Source organism: Anolis carolinensis, chromosome 6 (assembly GCF_035594765.1).
Source record: "Anolis carolinensis isolate JA03-04 chromosome 6, rAnoCar3.1.pri, whole genome shotgun sequence".
Classification (NCBI taxonomy): Eukaryota; Metazoa; Chordata; class Lepidosauria; order Squamata; family Dactyloidae; genus Anolis; species Anolis carolinensis.
In genome coordinates this window covers 119,304,301-119,327,202 of record NC_085846.1, presented here as the reverse complement: position 1 = coordinate 119,327,202, position 22,902 = coordinate 119,304,301, and the positions used below count along the sequence as shown (strand labels likewise).

The following is a 22,902-nucleotide window of genomic DNA, read 5'->3' as shown; positions in this document are numbered from 1 at the left end:
GCAACAACATAACAAGAAAGTAATGATTGCTTACCTGTAAACTGTGTTTCTCCAAGTGGTCACCTGTGAAATTCGCACATATGGTATTTTCTGAGCAGGCACAGGAGATACCATACATGCAATGTCACAGGGACCACGATGGAGAATTCCTTGTTCAAAAGGAAGACTACCATCCTCATGAGCCCAGTATAGAAATAGTTACACAAGGGCCTCTTTCCACAAAAACATGACTCTGTTCCTCACAGGAAAGGAAAACTGGACCCAGGAATGACCCTGTTTTCCTAAGGGTCTCTATTTCCCAAATAAACATTCTAGTCTTCAAGAGAAAGGAAAGTAAAAGCATGTTCAATCCAAATGGTGCCTCCGAAAGGCAGACCTCTGGAAAGGCATCCCAACGCCTATGAAGGGCCCCTGCAAAGGCCTTTCCGCATCTTACCGGGGGGTTCCAGTTGGAGGGACGGGGCAGCCGGCTTCATCGGAGGCAGAGGGGCAGTCGGCAGCTCCATCGCACCTCTGGGATGCTTCAATGCAGAAGCCAGAAAAGGCGCAGGGGAACTGGGAGGGCAAGCAGCCGCTGGGGGCAATGGAGGGCCCTGGGGAGGGGGCCAGGCCTGCCAAGGAGACATGGAAGAGGCTACTAAGGAAGCGCTGTGGGCCAGCAAAGCCTCTTTCTCCTCTCCAAACAGCAGAGGAGTCAAGGGCCACAAAACTATGCCTTTGCAAATTGGCTTATTTGTGGATTTGATCAATGCAATCTTCTCTAGAAATCTCAGAACAATGTCAGAAATTGGAGAACCTAGAGATTCCTAGAGAAGCGCAGCCTGTGGGCCACATGCATCCCCTGAGCTTCATTTTTCCAGTCCTTGAATCCTCCTGTAAACCCCCAAATCCCCCAAGAGATGCTCCACCATTATTTTCTAAGATTTCAAGGCCAATTTGGAAGATAGTCAATTTCTGAAAATTTTCCCTGAAACAGCCAAATGATCTACAAATGTAGCTGCTGATGTAGCATTACATCATTTCTGGGGGAATGTGAGGGAACTGTTTCCCACCCACCACTCCATTTCACACAGGGGCTTCCATTTCCCGCTCACCACAGCGCCACTCGTCAGAGAGGTCCCCGCAGTCGTCCACCCCATTGCAGATAGTGCCATTGGGGCCAGCTGGGACACATCGCCCATTCTGGCACTGGAATTCCCGGCTCCGGCAAGTCCTCCATCCCGGGGGAGATACTGGGGCTTCAGGGCGCTCGGGGGACACTGCGGGTGGGGAGGTGAAGAAAGGGGCCAAGGGTTACAAGGGGGGAGTCAAAGGAAGCTCTGGAAGACCTGTTACGTGAGCCACCACTTAACAGCAAATACTAGGGCACAGGAAAAGCTCAGGCACAGTAGGCAGGGGTTGGTAGGTTCACTGATGATTTAGAGTAAGATGGGATTGTGGACTTTCCTGGGATTCATTCTGATGCAGAAGGCTCTGGGATTCATTCTCATGCAGAGCCAGAAAATGAAACTGCTTGAGACATAGGCACAGATGGGCCTAAGAATATAATTGCCTCTGATCCTCCAGGCCTTCAAGGCCAGTCACAGGAGTTGGAATCGTCCTCTCCGGATAGCAAAGACGAACTGATGAAAATTTCTCATGGGAACGCACCTAGTGATATTGACCTAAGCCAGGAGGATTGCCTCGAGCAGATAGCCAGCTTTGTAGGTCAACACACCTCTCAACACACCTCCGTGGGAAGCTAAAGTTCCAGGGAGACGTAATGCTTTCATGTTGGTATATTAGGAGCTACAGGCTCTTTACTCTTCAGTTCAGGCAACGTGGCTTTTTCAAGTTACAGTTAGGCCTGGGTTCTCTGGTTCTTGTCCTGGTGTTGGGATTCAGGTATTCTGGGAGATTTTCCATGTTTGTGTTGTGTATTCTTGTTCAAGTTGTGCTTATGGATTCAAGTTGCTTTTTGGTTTTTGGCATTGTTCTTGAACTGCCTTGCTTTTGGATTAACAAGAGACATTTGATTATTGACTTCTTTCCTCAATCCTGCTTTTTACCATATATCTTTTGTGCATTTTTTTTGTTTGTCTTTACTCTGGACTCCTGTGTAATGCTCTGGTCATAGGTAGCTTGGGGTCTGGGCTGCGACACTTGAGTCAAAAGCTCATCTTTTTTGGCTACATTGCATTGCTAAAATTGAGGTACACATTAGATAAGATGGCACATTAAAATCCTACACTGTGGTGTTGGGCAAGAGATTCCTGCTTGGGAACAAGGAGGGAGAGGAAGCAGTGGCCTAACAACTCCAAGCCCCTTCCTCCCGTTCCCTCCACAACTCGTTGGGAGAATTATACCCCCCAGGGCCACACCTTTCCCGCAGCCCAGCAACTCCATGCGTAAGAAGATCCCGTTGTGGAAGTCACGGGGAAAGAGGCGGATGCGCTGGGCTTGCACCATGTGATGGAAGGTTCGCACCACCGGGGTCGAGTCATCCAAATTCCCCTGGAAGAGCTGAAAAGAGGAGAGGAGGGGAAAGGGAGAGCACAGAATGGTCACAGAAGGGCAAGGGGAACCCTTAGACCAGGCGTGGGAAAACTTTGCCCGCCCAGGTGTTTTGGACTTCAACTCCCACAATTCCTAACAGCCAGAGTTGAAATCCAAAGCACTGAAGGACTGAAGTTTGTCCATGCCTGGTCTACACTGCCATATAATTCAGTTCAAAGCACATTATCTGGATTCAGAAACCGGATTATATGACAGTGTAGATTAGACCTGACACAACTATACGCTTCCATTGCAGAACAGACAAGAAATACAATTGGATAAATAAGAGGGTCTGGGCAGGAAATGAGAAGATGAAATAAGAAGGTTCCTCAGAATCTGAGGCCACATCAGGGAGTCATTCCTCCCAGCAGGAGCTTCTGAGATGGTCCTCATGGAGAACACGGGCTCTGCCACACTATCAGCCTTAATAACCACAGGTTCCCAGCCTCACATTCTCTCCCCAGGGCCCGACATCTTGCCCATCTTCCATGCCAGGCGAGGCCCTTACCTTTGGCTCAGGTGTGGTGCCTGTGGAGGAGGCTTCCTGGTAGTCATGCCACCCCACGCCGTCCAGGCTGAACTGCAGGAAGAAGCTGGAGACAAAGGCGTCCGAGGACCCTGCCCCCTGCGTCACCACCCCTGAGGAAGGGCAGAACACAAGCATTCGGCACCACTTACAAATAGAACAACGTATTTTTTCCAGCATTGGATCCCACAGATGCCATGTGGAATCCTTCTCTTTCCTCCAGATCCCTGGACCAAGGGGAGATTTCAGGAAATCCCAGCAGCAAGTATGGAGAGGGGGGATAAGCTTTAATATTGCACTATTTAACACAATTTTTGCTCCTGGGTAATAAATGTCATTTCCAAATTGGTTCCATCATTTAAAAATGGGAAAAGTTTATTAAACTTGCAAAAAAAACCATTGTTTTTGTGGGAGAGAGGGACATCCTGCAGCACATTCTGCTCTAGATTTTCAGTGAATCTCTCATGGATTCTCAACCAATTCCAATTAGTGGCAGCTACAAAAATGAAGTTTCTGGAGTAGAACAACTACTTTCAGAGTAAGGACTGCACAAGTGAACAGGGAATAACACTTTCAACCCAGGAACAGAAACAATTTAAAATGTTGTTAAATAGTTTTATTGATATCTCGCTATATCCACTGAACCCAGAGAATTCAATATGTTTGAAACATAAAAAAGGTTAACTCTGAATAATATTAAGCAATCATTCACATTAGAAACAATTTAAAGATGATAAAAAGTAGATCCAATAGAGCACAGTACCTTGTCTCTCTAAAAAGCCTTCCCGAAAGCTCTTTCTGTAAAAGTTTAAATGCTAAAAACATAGCCTAATTTTTAAAGTCTCTGTCAACTAAGGAAGACAATGAGGAGGCCATTCTGGGAGTAGCTGTTGAGAAGGCTGTGCCTCAGATCCTCACCGGATTGATGGCCCTGAGAGAAGGTCTTCTACTGAAGACCTCAGAGCCTGGAGAAGCCCTTGTTTGTGATTCTTTTTGTAAAAATTGTCCTGACGTGTGAAAATTAATCAAAAATCCACAAAATCTCATTCAGTGGAGCAGTAGCTCTGGAAACTTCTCATTCTCATAGTGCAAATCAAATATGGCATGGCGTACTTCCCAACCTCTTGCAAGCGGTGTTCCATATCCCAGGGTGCCCTGCCTCTGTGAAGATGTCAGGGTGAGGCTGAGAGAGGAGAGACTTGTGGCAGGGCAAGCGTGGAGGAGACACCTTTGAGAGTTCAAAACGTTGGGCTAATGAAGCTTTGAAAAGCTCTGGAAACTTCCCTTTCTCACAGTATGATTCAAATATGCAAAGGCGTACTTCCCAAGCGGTGTTCCATATCCCAGGTTGCCCTGCCTCTGTGAAGATTTCAGGGTGAGGTTTAGAGAGAAGAGACTTGTGGCAAGGCAAACACAGAGGAGACACCTTCGAGAGTTCAAAATGTTGGGCTAATGAAGCTTTGGAAAGCTACTCTGTTGGACAACAAGTGGCCAAGATGGATGGCTGGAATCTGGGAGCTGTGAGGAACCTCCAAAGTGGCATTTGCATCTTTTCCTATGTGAGGCACAATGGTGAAATGGGTTAAACCCTTGTGCCAGCTGAACTGCTGACCTGAAGGTTGGGTTGCTGACCTGAAGGTTGCTGGTTCAAATCCGCAAGATGGAGTGAGCTCCCATCTGTCAGCTCTAGCTTGTGGGGACATGAAAGAAGCCTCCCAACAGGATGGTAACACATCCAGGCACCCCCTGGGCAACATCTCTGTAGACAGCCAATTCTCTCACACCAGAAACGACTGAAGTATGTTCTCAAATCGCTTCTGAGACGATAAAATTTTTATTTTCCTGCAAAGCTCTTGGAAACCTATCACAGAATCATAGAACCCTGGAGTTGGAAAGAACATTCAGGGGCCATCCAGTTGAACCTCCTTCTTTCTGCCAAGCAGAAAAAGCCCCATCCAATTCTTCTCAACATATGGCCACCCAGCCTCTGCTTAAAAGCCTCCAAAGAAGGAGCCTCCACCACACTCCGAGGCAGAGAGTTCCACTGTGGAACAGCCTTTATTATGGTCAGGAAGTTCTTGCTAATCTTCAGTGAAAACCAAGTGCTTTTTCCTCCATTCCTGAAGCCTGTGCCCCTTCCTCCGGAGAGGCTGTGAATGAAATTGTATGATTGGGGTCTGGCTAAAGAGCTATGAAGGCCTGCCAAGGCTGAAGACACCATCCTAAGAAATTTGGAACTTGGAAAACTGTATTATGGAGAAACAAAGGAGGTGAAGATTGGACTAACGTTGGTATGAAAGTGCTGATGTGGAAAAACTGCTGAACTGATGTTATGGTTGAGCCTTATGGCTCTGATACTGGGAGACGTGGTCGTAAGACTCCTCGGGAGTCAGATACTCTCGAGGAGCGAGAAAGGAAGCGGCTGCGGGACTTATTTGCAGAACCATCTGATGAGGACTCCTTTGAGGGTTTTACTGAGAGAATGGAGGAAGAGATGGTTAGCTCAGAGGAGGATGACATGGAATGGACTCGTGTGAGGGAGGATTTGGGTGCCACTGGCAATGATAGTATGGAAGGCGATTGGGGACCTTCAGGATTAGACCCGTGGACAAGCTGGAGGGATGGGACGGGATCCACAGCTGGGGATGCTGTGGGGCGTAGTCAAAGGTGTTCCAGTTCTGATGAGGAAAGTGATGAGGAAACGCCTGGGATTAGGGTAACAGCTGATAGTGATGAGGAGCTGTAAACTGGCATAAAATGGGGTTTGGAAGCAATGGCTAATTGCGTTGGGCAAGGTAATCTGGACGAACGCTTGGGTTCTGTGTGGGAAATTCCTGAAGACGGGTGTGATTCGTTTGCTGACTACCTTGGACCTCCGTCGTCTTCTTGACGGACGCCATCTGTTTATTCTGGACTGACTGACTGACTGACTGACTACGGCCTCGGACTCTCCTTCCTGTGATTATCGTTGGACCTGGTGAACTACAAACGCCTGTACCTGCCTTACGACCTTCGGACCGGATTGGAACTTCGCTGACCGCTTCTGCCCTTGAATGCTGCGTTTGTATCTGGAAATTGCTTGCTGTGTGGAGGAGTAACCTCTTAGTTACTCAAACATAGCCTTTGGCAGCAGAGAAGCATCTGCTGCCAGTTTTTGTATTCCTTTGAACCTTTTGTTCACCAGCTTTTGTTTGTTTTAGTCCCAGGCTGAAGTAAGCTTTTTTGGTTTAACCCGGATTAAACTCCGGTTTAATCCGGTTTATCTTTTGAACGTTTTCCTTGTGTCTTTTTACTTTTAAGGCCAATGTTTGCCTAGTCCTTGTCTTTTACGGGCATTTTTGGTTCTGTAACTCCAATAAACTTTGTTATATCTTATCTTGTGGCGTTCTGTCCTTGACAACTGACGATCACTGACCTAGGAACTTTTGGGGTAAACATACATTTACATAGTAAGTTAAGGAATGTTGAAACAATGGATCCTTATGTTAAAGAAGAAAAACAACATCTGTTCTGGAATTGATGGGAGCTTCAACAAGTCTTAGCTGAATGAGAAGTTGTCAAAGCAACAACTGTTGTTATGTAACAGTACTACATGAAGAGACCTTTTTAATAATAATAATAATAATAATAATAAAACTTTATTTATACCCCGCCACCATCTCCCCGTGGGGACTCGGGGCGGCTCACAACGTTACAAAAGTAACAGCATTAAACAATATACACAGTTTAAAACACAAATACATTAAACAATATACACAGTTTAAAACACAAGAAGATGATAAAACAGAAATTAAAACAAAGGTTTATATAATAGTAATAATATCAAACAACCACCAATGCAAATCCATCAACTTCAAAGGTGGGGGGGGGGAGGACTATAGCAGCAATCTGTGTGGCAGATCTATGAGGAATGCAGTCTGGCCACCCATCTCCTTCCAAGATGGACTGAATGGGAAAGGGTGGTGAGTATGCATGTGTTGAATGTATGCGAGTGAAAGCTGAGCAAATGTGAATGTTCCCCTTTGTGTGTGTCATCAACATAGCGATTATAAAACCCAGTACTGGAGCCTGTGTGTCTATTGCTTTCTCTAAACGTGCCTGATGCACTTTCTGCCACTGAAAACGGATTAAAGTGTTGGGAATCACCCTGGACGACTCAAGCCTAGATGTAGTTAGATAGATGATAGAGTTAGATTGAGGGAATCCTTTCCCTGTTTCCAAAGCATGCCTAGACAGGCTTCACTGTGTTTGACTCTATCCTGTTTACGTCACATCCCTTACTTTGAAGTTAGCGGAAATGTGAATCTCCAGAGACACTAACTTCTCATTGGTCAGAATGTCTTTTATGGCCCCAATAAACTGGAACCATTTTGGTTCTCTCTTCTCCCTTTGTTCTTCTAGCTAACAAGAAGCATCTCTCCTGGCAAGATGTAACTATTCAGATGTTTGTCCTTTCTTATTTTTCCTTAGAAACCAGTCTAGAGTAGACTAGACAGCTCCCAAGCCTTTCTATCGACAATGGAGTTCTTTTTACCTAAATAAATATTTTTTGAACTTTTATTGAGACTCTGCAGTCCATTGCCATCCTAAGTTGAAAGGCTTCTCATAGAATCATAGAATCATAGAATAGTAGAGTTGGAAGAGACCTCATGGGCCATCTAGTCCAACCCCCTGCAAGAAGCAGGAAAATCGCATTCAAAGCACCCCCGACAGATGGCCATCCAGCCATCCAGCCTCTGCTTAAAAGCCTCCAAGGAAGGAGCCTCCACCACGGCCCCGGGGAGAGAGTTCCACTGTCGAACAGCCCTTCTCACAGTGAGGAAGTTCTTCCTGATGTTCAGGTGGAATCTCCTTCCTTTCCTGTACTTTGAAGCCCTTGTTCCCTTGCGTCCTAGTCTGCAGGGCAGCAGAAAACAAGTTTGCTCCCTCCTGCCTATGACTTCCCCTCACATATTTGTACATGGCTATCATGTCTCCTCTCAGCCTTCTATTCTGCAGGCTAAACATGCCCAGCTCTTTAAGCCGCTCCTCATAGGGCTTGTTCTCCAGACCCTTAATCATTTTAGTTGCCCTCCCCTGGACGCTCTCCAGCTTGTCAACATCTCCCTTCAACTGTGGTGCCCAAAATTGGACCCAGTGTGATTCCAGGTGTGGTCTGACCAAGGCAGAATAGAATAAGGGGGAGCAGGACTTCCCTGGATCTAGACGCTATTCCCCTATTGATGCAGGACAGAATCCCATTGGCTTTTTTAGCAGCCGCATCACATTCCTGGCTCATGTTCCCCTTCCTCCCCACGAGGACTCCAAGGTCTTTTTCGCACACACTGCTGTCAAGCCAGGCATCGTCCCCCATTCTGTATCTTTGATTTCCATTTTTTCTGCCGAAGTGAAGTATCTTGCATTTGTCCCTGTTGAACTTCATTTTGTTAGTTTTGGCCCATCATCTCTCTAGTCTGTCAAGATCGTTTTGAATTCTGCTCCTGTCTTCTGGAGTGTTAGCTATCCCTCCCAGTTTTGTGTCATCTGCAAACTTGATTGTGCCTTCTAACCCTTCGTCTAAGTCATTAATAAAGATGTTGAACAGAACCAGGCCCAGGACGGAGCCCTGCGGCACTCCACTCGTGACTTCTTTCCAAGATGAAGACGACGCATTGGTGAGCACCCTTTGGGTTCGTTCGCTTAGCCAATTACAGATCCACCTAACCGTAGTTAGGTGGATCTGTAATCTCTTTGTAAGTAACTGCTGCACTTGAAAGCTTTTGCTTTTGCTACTCTGCTGCATTTTGGTGGAATCTCACCCAGAGAGGGTTAAATTGAGTCTAACCGCTCAGAGATTACCACAACATAAAGAACATGTTTAAGGTTCAAAAAGTATTCATGACATGTCCACCTACCCGTCAGGTTCCGGGGCTCCCCTAGGTCCACCTCCAGGAAGGGTGGTCGGGAGAGGAGCTCGGGATAGGCCTCTGCCCGCGGACCCCATCCCTGCAAGTCGGAGTTGGGCAGGACGCCGTTGAGTCGCGCGGCATGAGCTGGGTTCTCCGGCTGCTCCGAGGAGGCGCTGAAGCTGGCATCCGGCAGGGAGGCAATGCCCAGGGGGCTGTAGCAGAGGTCTGTGGCGGAGACAGAACTGGAAGGTCAGGATGACACTACCATTGCGCATGCAGCACACCATACATCCAAGCTTGCAAGGGTCACTTTTGGGACAATTAAGGAGTGCCTTCCCTATGCATGCCTTCCCAGGGACTGCTGGAGAGGACCTCCTGGACTGTTCCACCCAAAGCTGGGGAAATAAAGGCTTCTCTCTACTGTGGCCTCTTCTCCATTACAGAATGTGCTGCTTTTGAAGGCCAGCTTGGCTCTGAATTTGGCTCCTTTGTAGTGCCAGGGGCAAACATCATTATAGCATTTGTGTCTTTTTACTTTTTTCCCAGAGCCTCCGGTGGCCTAGGGGATAAAAGCCTCGTGACTTGAAAGTTGGGTGGCTGACTTGAAGGCTGCCAGTTTCGAATCCCACCCGGGGAGAGTGTGGATGAGCTCCCTCTATCAGCTCCAGCTCCATGCGGGGACATGAGAGAAGCTTCCCACAAGGATGGTAAAACATCAAAACATCCGGGCGTCCCCTGGGCAACGTCCTTGCAGACGGCCAATTCTCTCACTCCAGAAGCAACTCCGGTTGCTCCTGACACGAAAAAAAAACTTTTTTTCACATTGGCATGCCTTTGTTTGTTGTCAACATTCAAGCTATTTTAAGATAATAATTCTGAGTTTGTTTAAATTATTATTATTATTTGATACACAACAAGATTAGTACACAGCAAATTGCCGGCTATTGTATCGGATCACACATCGGACACTTCCCAAGTGTCTAGGACTGTGTGATGTATCGGCAAATAATGTGTGCAGATCTGAGTAGGGTGGCCTTTTGCAACTGACAGGTGGTCATTTGGTTAGCGCTGATTGTATTTAAGTACAGGCCGAGGGCTTCAGCTCTGCACCCACTGTGTCAATCACCACTGGAACCACCTTGACTGGCTGGTGTCAGAGTCTTTGCAGTTCAATCTTTAAATCCTCGTATTGTGTCAGTTTTTCCAGTTGTTTCTCATCAATCTTTCTGCTGCCTGGATGATGATGATGATGATGATGATGATGATTATTATTATTATTATTATTACAGTAGAGTCTCACTTATCCAACATAAACGGGCCGGCAGAACGTTGGATAAGCGAATATGTTGGATAATAAGGAGAGATTAAGGAGAAGCCTATTAAACATCAAATTAGGTTATGATTTTACAAATTAAGCACCAAAACATCATGTTATACAACAAATTTGACAGAAAAAGTAGTTCAATATGCAGTAATGCTACGTAGTAATTACTGTATTTATGAATTTAGCACCAAAAAATCACGATATATTGAAAACATTGACTACAAAAATGCGTTGGATAATCCAGAACGTTGGATAAGCGAATGTTGGATAAGTGAGACTCTACTGTATTATTATTATTATTATTATTATTATTATTATTATTATTATTATTAACCTGGAATTGTTCTAGGCCATTTGTATCAGTTTTATTTGTAAGTCGTCCTGAGATCCCATATTATAGGGCAAAGCCAATCACTATAAGGGAAGTTTAATTCTGGTCTTGCAAAAGGCTCCCTGCAGAGAATTGGGAAGAAACATACAAGACGCTCCCTGGAGGCCATTGTAGGGCCCCATAGGCCACATGTGGCTTCAGGGGTCCTGTTGTCCACCCTGGACGATAGAAGGAGAGGTCTGATGGATGGGACTCACCTCCCATCGGGGGCAGAGGGAAGGTGCTAAGGCGGGCTGTGGTGGAGGTGGCCGTAGGACTGACCCCAGAGGGTCGCGAGGGTCCGACTGCAGTAGGAGCGACCGTCCTGTCCTCATCTAAACAGAAAGGAAACAAGAGGCCAGGTGAGACCCAAAGGCTAACAAAGAAGACAACACTTGAGCAGCTCAGGTTATAAGACGAAGCGTTCTTTTGCCTTCTCTCTGCCGTGCAGTATGTTACGTTCATTGTGACTCTATTTCCATCTTGTTCTCCACGGATTTAAAAGAAGGGTCAGGCTGTAGCACAGTTGGTTAATCGCCAGCAGCAATAGATCACTACCGACCGGAAGGTTGACAGTTCAAAGCCTGAGTCGGATTGTGCACCCAAACGTTAGCCTAGCTCACTGTCCACCTAAGCCAGGGGTCCCCAAACTAAGGCCCGGGGGCCGGATGCGGCCCTCCAAGGTCATTGACCTGGCCCCCGCCCTCAGTTTTAGACTTAGGCTCGCCCAAAGTCAGAAATGACTTGAAGGCAACAAAAACAACAATCCTAATTAACTTGACTACCTCATTGGCCAGAAGCAGGCCCACACTTCCCACTGAAATCCTGGTAGGATTATGTAGGTTAAAATTGTTCTTATTTTTAAATATTGTATTGTTTTTTCATTTACTAATATTGTGCTATGTAATAATGTGTACCTATATACATATAATATTGTGTACCTATGTGTACCTATATACATATAATATTGATAATAATATTATAATGTAATACAATATAATACTAATAATAATACAATATAATAATATTAATTATATATTAAATGTAATATTATTAATATTACAGTATAGTGGTATAGTACAATATAGTAATATATAATGCTAATATTGTGCTATGCTAATAATATAATATATTGTATGCACATACAACTTGTAAACTGCTCTGAGCCCCCTTCGGGATGAGAGTGGGTGGGGTATAAATGTAGTAAACAAACAAATAAATAAATAAATAATTGTTTTGGGGGGTTTTTTGCACTACAAATAAGACATGTGCAGTGTGCATAGGAATTTGTGCATTTTTTTTTCAAGTGATAATTCAGCCCCTCAACAGTCTGAGGGACCATGAACCGGCCCTCCACTTCAAAAGTTTGAGGACCCCTGACCTGAGCAGTTCAAAAACAGTTGAGCTGTGAGAGGAGAAATTAGGCACCGCTTAAGACGGGAGGTATTTTACACCATAAAAATGCTGGCGATCAAAGATCAAGGAGGAAAAATTCTAAGATCATAAAGGCTTGTTGTCATAGTGAATGGAACGACAGCACCCCCTGTGGCCGGAATCGAGCATAACCTCCAGAAACTGAAGTTGGAAAATGCCGAAATACTTCTATATGTCTGTCTATCGTATGTCTAAACCGGCATTGAATGTTTGCCGAGTATATTTACATTGTGATCTATGCTAAGTTCCCTTCGGGGTGAGAAGGGCGGAATATAAATATTGTAAATAAATTAATAAGTAAAAAATGAAGAGGATGGTTTTTCCATGGGTTTAAATCAGGGATGGGCAAACTTCAGCCCCCCAGATTTTTTGGACTTCAACTCCCACAATTTTATGTTTTTTTAATGAAGGCATTCACTTCCACATATGGGGATTGTTTGGCCCTCTGGCTCAAAAGGAAAAGCTCTCCTATCCTCAAAGAAGAGGAAGTACTTTATTACAAAGGATACTGCCAACCTAGGGACTCACCGGCTTCCCTGCAGAAGCAGCAGTTGTCGCCCCAGCCCTCCACCAGGACCCGGCCCTGCATCAAAGAGTGGAGAGTCAGGAGGCTGGGAGTCTGCACATGCGCAGAGGGACCCTCTTTGTGGATCCCCAAGGGTTGGGGAAGGCTCTGTGCTCACCTCGGGGCAGGGAACTGTGCTGTAAGGGCAGTACTGGGAGCACTGCACCGTCCGGTTGGGGAGGCATTGGCACACCTGGCATTGCCCTGAGCGCCAGCGGTCGCCCATGGCATGGGCCCGGCCATGGTGCTCACACTCCTCACACGGCTCCGTCTGGCACCTGAGGAGTCAAGGGGGGGATACAGAGACAAATGAGAATCCCGCAACAGGGATGTCGGACAGGCATGGACAAACTTCAGCTATCCCTCCAGGTGTTTTGGACTTCGACTCCCACAATTCCTAACAGCCTCAGGCCCTTTCCTTTTACCCCTCGGCCGCTTAAGCGGCCGAGGGGTAAAAGGAAGGGGCCTGAGGCTGTTAGGAATTGTGGGAGTCGAAGTCCAAAACACCTGGAGGGAAGGCAGACATTTACCCATGCCTGATGTAAGAAAACAATTAATGCCATACAGGATTTTAACCTAAGTGTAAGTACTAGGAGAATACTATGAGGCCCACCATGAAATGCAGTGAGCCTTGATATTTTCAGATGCAGAGAAAGCATTTGACAACCTACAATGGCCGTTCATCTTGACAGTCATGGAGACTACCATCAGTTCTGGCCCAAATTTTTAAGGGTGGATTATTAAGATCTGTGACAAACAAAGCACTCAAATCTTGATTAATGGAGACTGGAAAAGATCACATCAGTGCCGAAATCAAGCAGACAAGAATGCCATATTTCCCCCTTCTGTTTCTAAATAGAACAACAAAAGCCAATAACTCATTACCGGAACATAATGACACATTTGGTAATAGAGTCTGGAAATGCTCCTTTTTTTTGAACTACCAGTAGGATTCTGGGAGATGTAGTCCAAACAAAAGAGGACCTCCCCCCCCCCCCCCACTCACTCAGAGCACTGCTCTCAGCTTCTCCATTCAAGACATTTTCTAGATTTTACAATGAGCATAATATTGCCAGTTGTCTTCTTCCACGTCCTGAAAGGACCTGACCAGTATTTACTGGTTCTGGATGAGATGGAGACTCCCCCCGAACTCTTCCCATGTGCCCCGAACCCTTCCCATGCACCCCTCTTCCCTTTGCGCTCCCTCTGGACCCACCTCCGAGCCTTGCGGTAGATGCCGCGGCATTGGCGCCCGTTCCCGTGTTTGCTGGGGTTGTTGGGGCTGCGGAAAGACCACTGGATGCTCTGCACCCCACAGGGGCCCAGGCAGTCCCCCCAGTGAGACCAGGAGGACCAGCCGCAATTCACTGGGGACACAGGCAGAAGGAACAGGCAGCGTCAGTGGCCCCTCTGGCCTCCTCAAAATAGTCTCAGAGGCCCACCTATGAACTCAGAAGCCCAGCCGCCCCACCTGTGCACTCAGGGTTCTGCCGGCAGCGCTTCATCTGCCCCTCCTGGCAGGTGCAGATCCGGCAGTTGACCTTGACCAGCTGGCCGGGCCAGTAGCGGACCCCCTCCACCTGGCACGGACACTCCCTCGGGCGAACGCACTGCTGCTCTGCATTCAAGACCAGCCCCTCGGGACACCAGCAGCCTGACGGAGAGAGAGAGACAGAGATGGAGCATCACCAAGGCAGCTGACCCACCTCTATCACTGTGTTACCAAGTAATAAAACTTTGTCTTCCTCTGTCACTGTGATACCAAGAAACAAAATTTGTTCACTGGAATATTCATATGTATCAGGCATGGACAAACTTGGGCCCTCCGGTTTATCAACTTCAACTCCCACAGTTCCTTACAACCAGTAGGGTATTAGGAATTGTAGGAGCTGAAGTCCAAAACACCTGGAGGTCCAAAGTTTGTCCGTACGTGATGTATATGAAGGTGGTTTAATTTTACAATGAATTCAGTTCGACCAATTAAAAATAACAGAACAGACAGAATAGATACAATCAATTCAGCCACAGAAGCCATGAACTGAGAGCCAGTAGAACTCTCTGAAACTCTTTAACACTGGAAATACTGTAACACTGTAAACAGAGCTTTAAGAAATAATTAAGGGAAGGGAGGTATCCAGCAGAAGTTTTGTTTTTTTTTCCATTCCCTCTATTATGTGCTGACCCGTATATATGCAACATGTGAATATGCTTGTATTTCTTATATTCACAGATACAGATTAGCACATAACTATATACTTTAAAAAAAAGTCCGTCATAGGTCCCCCATCCACCTTCCATTTTATTCCGAGACACAGAAGGTATGTGATCAGCAGGTCTGTGTGGGGACCTGCTCTGAGGTCCAGGCTTTTTTTTTTTTTTTTGCCCCTTTTGAATCCCGCATTTTGGCGCTGTCTGGAAGCGCCCTCAGCCTAGCTGTGCATAAAACACACTGGGTTTTGTTGGGTGTCATCCGACCCAGTGTGGTCTGCTTGCACTGCTTTATTGTGTCCACTGTGACCAACTCATGCTCTCACCTGGCCTGCAGGGCCTGTCCTTTCTGCACCTGGTGCGGCTGGAGAGCTCGGTGCATGATGTGGGGCAGGGGGCACACTTCCGGCTGACCAGTTCCCCGGGGCAAGTGGAGGCGTTGAGGCAGTCTTCCTGCTGGCACAGCTCTGTGGGAGATGACAAAAGGGTGTGTGTATAGGAGTCTTGGCATGTGTTACCCTGATTGTGCCGTCACTCACGTATGCAAGACAGGTTTTCTCCTTTCCTGGGATCCGGAACAAAAGAGTGCCCCCTCTTCTGCCACAGAGTCAGCAATATATCAAAAGGAAGGGAAAACACCCCATTCGCAGAGGGGCCCACTGGTGCCCCTTCCCACCACCTCACCGCCAGACCTGACTCACGGATCTCTAGCGAAGTGGCTGATGCGTCTGGTGTCTCAGTGCAATGGAGACCTCCGTTCTGGGAGGGCAGGCACTCCCGGCGCCGGACCACCACACCACGGCAGTCCTGGGTGTAGTTGGACCATGTTGTCCATTCGCTCCAGCGGCCGTCAACTGTGGGGAAGAGAGGGATGCAATGTATGGATTGAATGAAATTGTATGACTGGGGTCTGGCTAAGGGCCTATTAAGGCTTGGCAAGACTGAAGATACCGTCCTAAAATTAAGACAAATGGCATTATGGAGGGGGTGAAGATTTGATTAACTTTGAAATGAGACAACTGCTGAACTGACATAACTGACCTGGGAACTTATGGTGTAAACAACACATGTTTATATAGTCAGAGACAATGATTCTTTAAGTTAAGGAAATCAGAAACTTAACATAAGATTGCTCCTTACGTTAAGGAAGAAAAACAATATCTGTCCCAGAATTATATGGAACTTAGCTGAACGACAAGTTGTCAATGTTGGAAAAATGTCATCCTGTACTGTTTAAGTCTCTATGGTTAGATAGGAAGCCTAGAAAAAGAGTTAGGGACACCTTCCCCAGTTCCATGCATGCTTTGATTAGGCTTTACTATTGTTTCCTCCTTCCTGTCCTATTTAGGTCAACCCACCCTTTGATGCTTTAGAAATGTGATCTCTCCTAGGGCTTTGACGTAACTTCCCCAATTTGGCCTTTGGAATGTTTATGGCCCTAGAGAAGAAGCGACCCACGAGGCTGGTCGCCATTCCATCTTCCTGCTTTGTTCCAGAGAGAGGACGCACTTTGTCCCTCTACTAGTCAAGATGTAGCTATCTATACCTTTGTTATTTTGATCCGTCTATGTGTATTAGAACAGGATAGATTAGCTAGTTAGCTCCAAACCTTTTCTATCCACCAATGGATTTCTTTTTACCTCAATAAATGCTTTTAAACTTTAAAGCTAACTTTGCATCCCTTTGCCTTCCTGAAGACACAGAGGCCTTCCAAAACTCACATCGCGTAAGTCTCACCGCTGCATTCTTCTCTCCTATTTTAATGGGAATTTACCTCATAAAGAGGGTGATTAGAGCTTAACAGCTCTTCAATTCCCAACAGTCCAAACAAATAATTGAGAAACAAAAAGTTGTATATAAGGAGACCCTTTTCTCTTTGAAAAGTGTGGCAGATCTGTGAGGAATGCAGCCTGTCTACCCGCCTCCGTTCTTCTAACAGTCTGATCAACTTAATGGAGAGGGTTAGTGAGCATTATGTACATGAGCGAATGTTAAGAGCATATGTGATGTTTCCCCTTTTTCTATGTGATCAGTATAGCTATTACAAAACCCATACTGAAACCGTGTGTCTTCTGCTTTCTCTGAAAGTGCCTGATGCAATCTGTTCCACTGAAATGGAGTAAAGAACATGTTTAAGGTTCAAAAAGTATTCCTGACAGGGACACGGAGGCAGAGATGGTGAGCGAAGGAAAGGCCCCGTCACCTGGGCAGGCCACCGCAAAGCACTGCTGCGCCTGCGTCTCCTCCCCCAGGCAGTGGCGCAGGACGTCGTCTGCTCTCCGGGTGCAGCTCCTCCGTCGGACTTGGAGGCCCGTCCCGCACGACTGGCTGCAGGCGCTCCAGGCGGCCCAGGGAGCCCAGAGGCCACAGTCCCTTTCGTCTGACGGGAGCCATCCGGAGGCCTCGGTGCCATCCGCGCAGTCGGCCAGACCATTGCACACCTGGAAGGGAGGCAGCACTCAAGGTGGGACCTGGGGTCAGATCACAGGTAGACATAAGAGCCTATGAGCAGCCCAGGTGCAAGGCTGGGTCGGACTGGGCACACTGCTGAGCTGAGAAAATTACTTTGCAGGCCTCACAGATGCTTATCCAAGGATGGAGGTCTGCTGAGAACATGGGAGCAGGACTTTCTCAGCTGAGGCCTCCTTGAGGCTCCAATTTTTTTGAGGTGCCAAATAAAAACACAGCGTTGTCGAAGTCTTTCATGGCCAGGATCACAGGGTTGTTGTATGTCTTTCGGGCTGTGTGGCCATGTTCCAGAAGTATTCTCTCCTGACGTTTCACCCACATCTATGGCAGGCATCCTCAGAGGTTGTGAGGCATGGATAAACTAGGCAAGGAAGGTAAATATATATCTGTGGAGAGTCCAGGGTGTGACAAGAGTCCTTTGTCAGTTGGAAGCCAACATTAATGTTGCAATTAATCACCCAAATTAGCATTGGAAAGGTTTGTCTCTTGCCTGGGGGGCATCCTTTGTTCAGAGTCATCCTTGCCTAGTTTATCCATGCCTCACAACCTCTGACGATGCCTGCCATAGATGTGGGCGAAACATCAGGAGAGAATACTTCTGGAACATGGCCACACAGCCCGAAAGACATACAACAACTCTAAAAACACAGCTTTTGTAAGCCTTTGTAACCTGACTGGTTTCCTATACAGTGTTTATGCACATGGGGTTCAATTGATCTGATGTACTTAACTAGTCCGTAACTTGTCTCCTTGCTTAAGATATTCTGTGTTGGAAATAGCAGGAGGGAAAATACACAGGATGATGCTCTGCTCAGGCTTTCAAAAAAGATTCAAAGTTACATCTCAGATGAAAGAGCAGATGAACAAAAGGAAGCAACCTTATTTTGGGAGAAGAGTCCCTAGTGCTGACTCTCATGTCTTTCACTATTTATTTGTTAATGTATATGTTTGCTAACCTGTATTCTATGTGTATGTTAATTTGCCAGTTTGACTGACCTCTTTGTTGTGGGAGGGGTTATAGACATGTGATTGTACTGAGCATGTACAGACTCAGGACTCCATTTTGTATTCAGCATCTGGACTTCAATAGAGAAGTATGCTTTTAGACCCCATGGATGGATGCATGTATGACCTATGGACTTTAATGCATACAGCTATATTTAAAGATTATTGACTATTGATTAAGAATGATACCCTGTGTACTCAACACAGAGAGAAGAACTATATTCTATCTATAACTGAACCTTAGTCAGAAATGTGCCTGCATGGTGAATTAATACAAGATGTTTATGAGTAAACAAGATATGTCATTTTTCAAAGAAGACATTATTTTTATCTCTGAGTGCATATTTTAAACTAAGAGGTTTCAAGGGAGTGTGTATATGTTTCGGGCAAATGCAACTACAATTAAAACTGCAAAGAAACAAACATCCTCTGCGAACCAAATATATTTTTCTAGTGGCATTTCTTTACCCTTGGCAGTTTAAAGACATGGTTCTTCAGTTTAACAGCTGAGTTACCTGTGTGCTAATATGTGAATGCTTGTGAATATCACTTGTTCAAAGGATTGACTTCTAACAAGGTCATGCTTTTCTTGACTAGTGGTTTTCAAAAGGTGGTCTCCACGTTCTGAGGGTATTTAAACTACATGTATTTATATTACTTTAAAATTCTGCTTATACTGAGTCCCTTCGGGTGAGAAGGGTGGGATAGAAATGATGTAATAAATAAAAATACAGTAGAGTCTCACTTATCCAACACTCGCTTATCCAACATTCTGGATTACCCAACACAGTTTTGTAGTCAATGTTTTCAATATATCGTGATATTTTGGTGCTAAATTCATAAATACAGTAATTGCTACATAGCATTACTGCATATTGAACTATTTTTTCTGCCAAATTTGTTGTCTAACATGATGTTTTGGTGCTTCATTTGTAAAATCATAACCTAATTTGATGTTTGATAGGCTTTTCCTTAATGCCTCCTTATTATCCAACATATTCACTTATCCAACATTCTGCCGGCCCGTTTATGTTGGATAAGTGAAACTCTACTGTAATACTGATTTTATCACATGCCTCCCTCTTGAGAATCTTGCCCTTCTGATTTGTCTCAGGCGAAAACAAACTTGCTGCATTCTGTTCTTCCTCATGAATAACATTTTCTGTCCTGTCTCTGATGTCGCCAAACCATATCTACCTCACCTTTCAGTTGTAAGGTAGGACATTGTACCTGTTTGAAGGTGATACAGGCACCGTCCCCACAGGAATATTCCTTGCAAGGCCCGGCAGTCTGGTTCCTTTTCCCAGGAGGAGGCCTTTGGCTTTCTGGGGTGGACAGAATTAGACATTGCAAATGAGACTGGGAAATCAAGAGTAGAGAAGCAGGTCTGCCCTGGTCCTGGTCCTTTGGGAGACAAGGGTCCTCCTCATTCTGGATTGTGAACACTGAGCCACAGCTACCCGTTCCAACCTCAAAACACTCACAGTTGCAGGCTGCATGGGAGTTGGGAGAGGGTGGAAACAAACCCTAGTGTGACTTACAACACCCATATGCCTAGTGTAGCCCTCTCGATCCATGATAGGAGCAAGGGCAGCTCAGCACAACAAGGGAGGTTCTTTAACAGCCTTCTAACTCCATCTCCAAATAGTCAATGAGTGGCAAGGAGTCCTTACCGCAGGCCAGTTCATCTTCTCCCTGGGCACAGTCTGGGGACCCATCGCAAACCCGGGAGACATTGATGCACATGCGGTTGTTGCAAATGAAGAACCCTGGGCAGGGAGGGATCTGAGTGGAACCTGTAATGGGAAGAAGATGGGTTTCCCCCATGAAGCAGGTCTGGGAATAATCCATTCACAAAGACCTTATCCCCAACCAAGTCCCTTCAGGAAGTGGAGGTGGCAACCATCACTTTCAAGCCACTTGGACTTAGCATTTAATTCAACAATTAGATCAGACCTTAATTTAACAGTGAGCTTCAACAGAGAACTCACCAGGAGCATAGACAATGGTAGTCCTCCCAGAAGAAAATTCTCCAAGGTCTGATTAAGCTGTCATTGTTCCAATTATCTGGCACTTGCGATGTTGTGATGGTGCCCAGACATACACATTATTACAATGGCTGCATACAGGGAAATGAATGCAGGTTGACTAAACCTGTTTCAAGCTAGTTTAAGTGTTTTGTATGGGCAAGGCTGTTGTAGTACAGCCTGAACCTGAGGCTGATGGGTTCACTGATGGTTTAGAGAGAATTGTGGGATTTCCTGGGACACAAAGTGGTGAAAATTCAAGTCAGAGAAATGATGGTTCTCTCTGGGAAAAACCTGACTTAAAAAGTACAAGGCTTCAAGGTCAGTCAGAGGATCCAGAAAGTGCAACATTAGATAAGGACTCGGGCGAAGAGCTAAGTGATATGGAAGGCTGCCAGGGAAAAACACGGAGGTCAACAAAAGTCTTTGTTTACAGATTAGAGCAGAAAATAGGCAGCTCCAGTCAAAGTGCTTACATGGGAAAGTTGAGGAGAGAATTAGTGGGAAAAGAAATGACTTCATGGGTGTCTATAATTAGCAAGTTGTTTACCTAAGAGTTAGTTCAGGCAATGTAGCATTCAAGGGAGAAGCTGTGCCCGAGTTCTCTGGTTCTTGTTTCAAGTCAAGCCTTGGTTTTGGATTCAAGTATCCTGGAAGCTTTTTGATGTTCTTGTTTTTGTATTCTTGCTCAAGTTTTACTAAGTATACCTTTGCTTGTGGACTTATGCTTTACTTGTGACTTTCTGGCTGTTCCTGGACTATATTACCCTGGGATTTGCATGAGGAATTTGGATTACTGCCTGGTTATCACCTATTGCTAACCCTTTCCTTATTCCTGGTTTTTTATATACTGTATATACTCAAGTATAAGCCTAGTTTTTCAGCCCTCTTTTTAAGACTAAAAAAGCCCCCCTTGAGTGAGGGTCCTGGTTGGATTATATTTGGGTCAGCTTATACTCAAGAATATATGGTACATTTATTGTTTTTCTCTATTATTACTGGTATTATTACATTTATTATTTTTCTCTATTATTGTTGCTACTATTACATTTATTTTACTCTATTCTTATTATTATTAATAATACATTTATTATTTCACTCGGGTCTTATTATTATTATTATTATTATTATTATTATTATTATTATTATTATTATTGCATTTATTATTTTACTCTATTTATTATTACTTGTATTATTTTCCTGTATTTATTATTATTATTATTACATGTATTATTTTACTCAATTGTTATTAAAAAGATACATAAGCACATTTACATGGAAGAAGATGAGAAGAATGATTCGATCAGAGTTGGACAGTCTTATCTTAAATTTGAGCTTTATGTAAATATTCAAAAACATTTAACCTACTGATGCCTCAATTAATGTAATTTTATTGGTACAGTAGAATCTCACTTATCCAACGTTCGCTTATCCAACGTTCTGGATTATCCAACGCATTTTTGTAGTCAATGTTTTCAATATATCGTGATATTTTAGTGCTAAATTCGTGAATACAGTAATTACTACGTAGCATTACTGCATATTGAACTACCTTTTCTGTCAAATTTGTTGTATAACATGATGTTTTGGTGCTTAATTTGTAAAATCATAACCTATTTTGATGTTTAATAGGCTTCTCCTTAATCTCTCATCCAACATATTCGCTTATCCAACGTTCTGCCGGCCCGTTTATGTTGGATAAGCGAGACTCTACTGTATCTATTTTTATTTCTGAAATTTACCACTCTCGGCTTATACTGGAGTCAATGTTTTCCCAGTTTTTTGGTGGTAAAATTAGGTGCCTCAGCTTATATTCGGGTGGGCTTATACTCGAGTATATATGGTATTTTATGTGTTTTTACATTAAACTGTTTGCTTACACTCTGGACTTTTGTGTGGTGCTGTGATCATAGGAGTTTCCAGGCCTGGGGTGCAAGAAAGGCTTCCTGGCATCATCACCATTATCCCCATTTTCCCACTGACCGCAGGTGTCGATGCTCTCATCTGATTGGTCCTGGCAGTGGGGCCGCCCGTCGCAGAGGTGGGTGTAGGGGATGCATTCGTCCCCGAAGGTGCACGGAAACTGGTCCAAGCCACAGGTGCGGTTGCAGTACAGCTCATCGCTGCCGTCCAAGCAGTCAGCTTCGTTGTCGCAGACCCAGCCCCGCGGCTGGCACTCCCCGCTCTGGCAGAGGAACTCGTAGCGTCCGCAGGGAGGGGCTGCCGGGAGCGAGAGATAGAGTCAGGCTCAAAAGGGACACCTTCCCCTCCTCTGCCTTGTTCCTTCCTCCTGCTGTGATGCATCTTTTTATCCCCCCACTTTCCATTCTCTCTCCATCTTCCCACCTTCCCATCCTGTCTCCTGCCATTTGGCATCTAATACCTGGAACCACCTCACTTCTCAAAACTCACCCGAACCTTCTGTGAATGCAAGTCCACTCAGGAAAAAGGCCCAGAGCACCAGAATCTCAGATCCATAGCTCAGGTCCATGTAAAAGTTTGCCAAGTTGCAAAGCAGAGTTACATCCCATGCAACACCTCCCAGGCTGTA

The 22,902-nt window shown here is 45.3% G+C and overlaps 1 protein-coding gene across 1 annotated transcript in view; it reads right to left on the bottom strand.

The window, feature by feature from the left end:
* The window catches only part of sspo (SCO-spondin), a 118,696-nt gene that overhangs the window by 68,544 nt on the left and 27,250 nt on the right, over positions 1 to 22,902 (bottom strand). Inside the window, exons 30-45 of the mRNA XM_062957862.1 lie at positions 22,335 to 22,571; positions 19,998 to 20,120; positions 19,555 to 19,649; positions 17,054 to 17,291; positions 15,552 to 15,704; positions 15,177 to 15,317; positions 14,114 to 14,296; positions 13,859 to 14,009; positions 12,761 to 12,920; positions 12,606 to 12,660; positions 10,862 to 10,978; positions 8,956 to 9,174; positions 3,044 to 3,174; positions 2,361 to 2,502; positions 1,095 to 1,259; positions 437 to 611 (exon numbers count right to left, since the gene is read on the bottom strand). Of these exons, the coding sequence (XP_062813932.1) occupies positions 437 to 611; positions 1,095 to 1,259; positions 2,361 to 2,502; positions 3,044 to 3,174; positions 8,956 to 9,174; positions 10,862 to 10,978; positions 12,606 to 12,660; positions 12,761 to 12,920; positions 13,859 to 14,009; positions 14,114 to 14,296; positions 15,177 to 15,317; positions 15,552 to 15,704; positions 17,054 to 17,291; positions 19,555 to 19,649; positions 19,998 to 20,120; positions 22,335 to 22,571 (2,485 nt within the window). The remainder of the gene's footprint in view (positions 1 to 436; positions 612 to 1,094; positions 1,260 to 2,360; positions 2,503 to 3,043; positions 3,175 to 8,955; positions 9,175 to 10,861; positions 10,979 to 12,605; positions 12,661 to 12,760; positions 12,921 to 13,858; positions 14,010 to 14,113; positions 14,297 to 15,176; positions 15,318 to 15,551; positions 15,705 to 17,053; positions 17,292 to 19,554; positions 19,650 to 19,997; positions 20,121 to 22,334; positions 22,572 to 22,902) is intronic.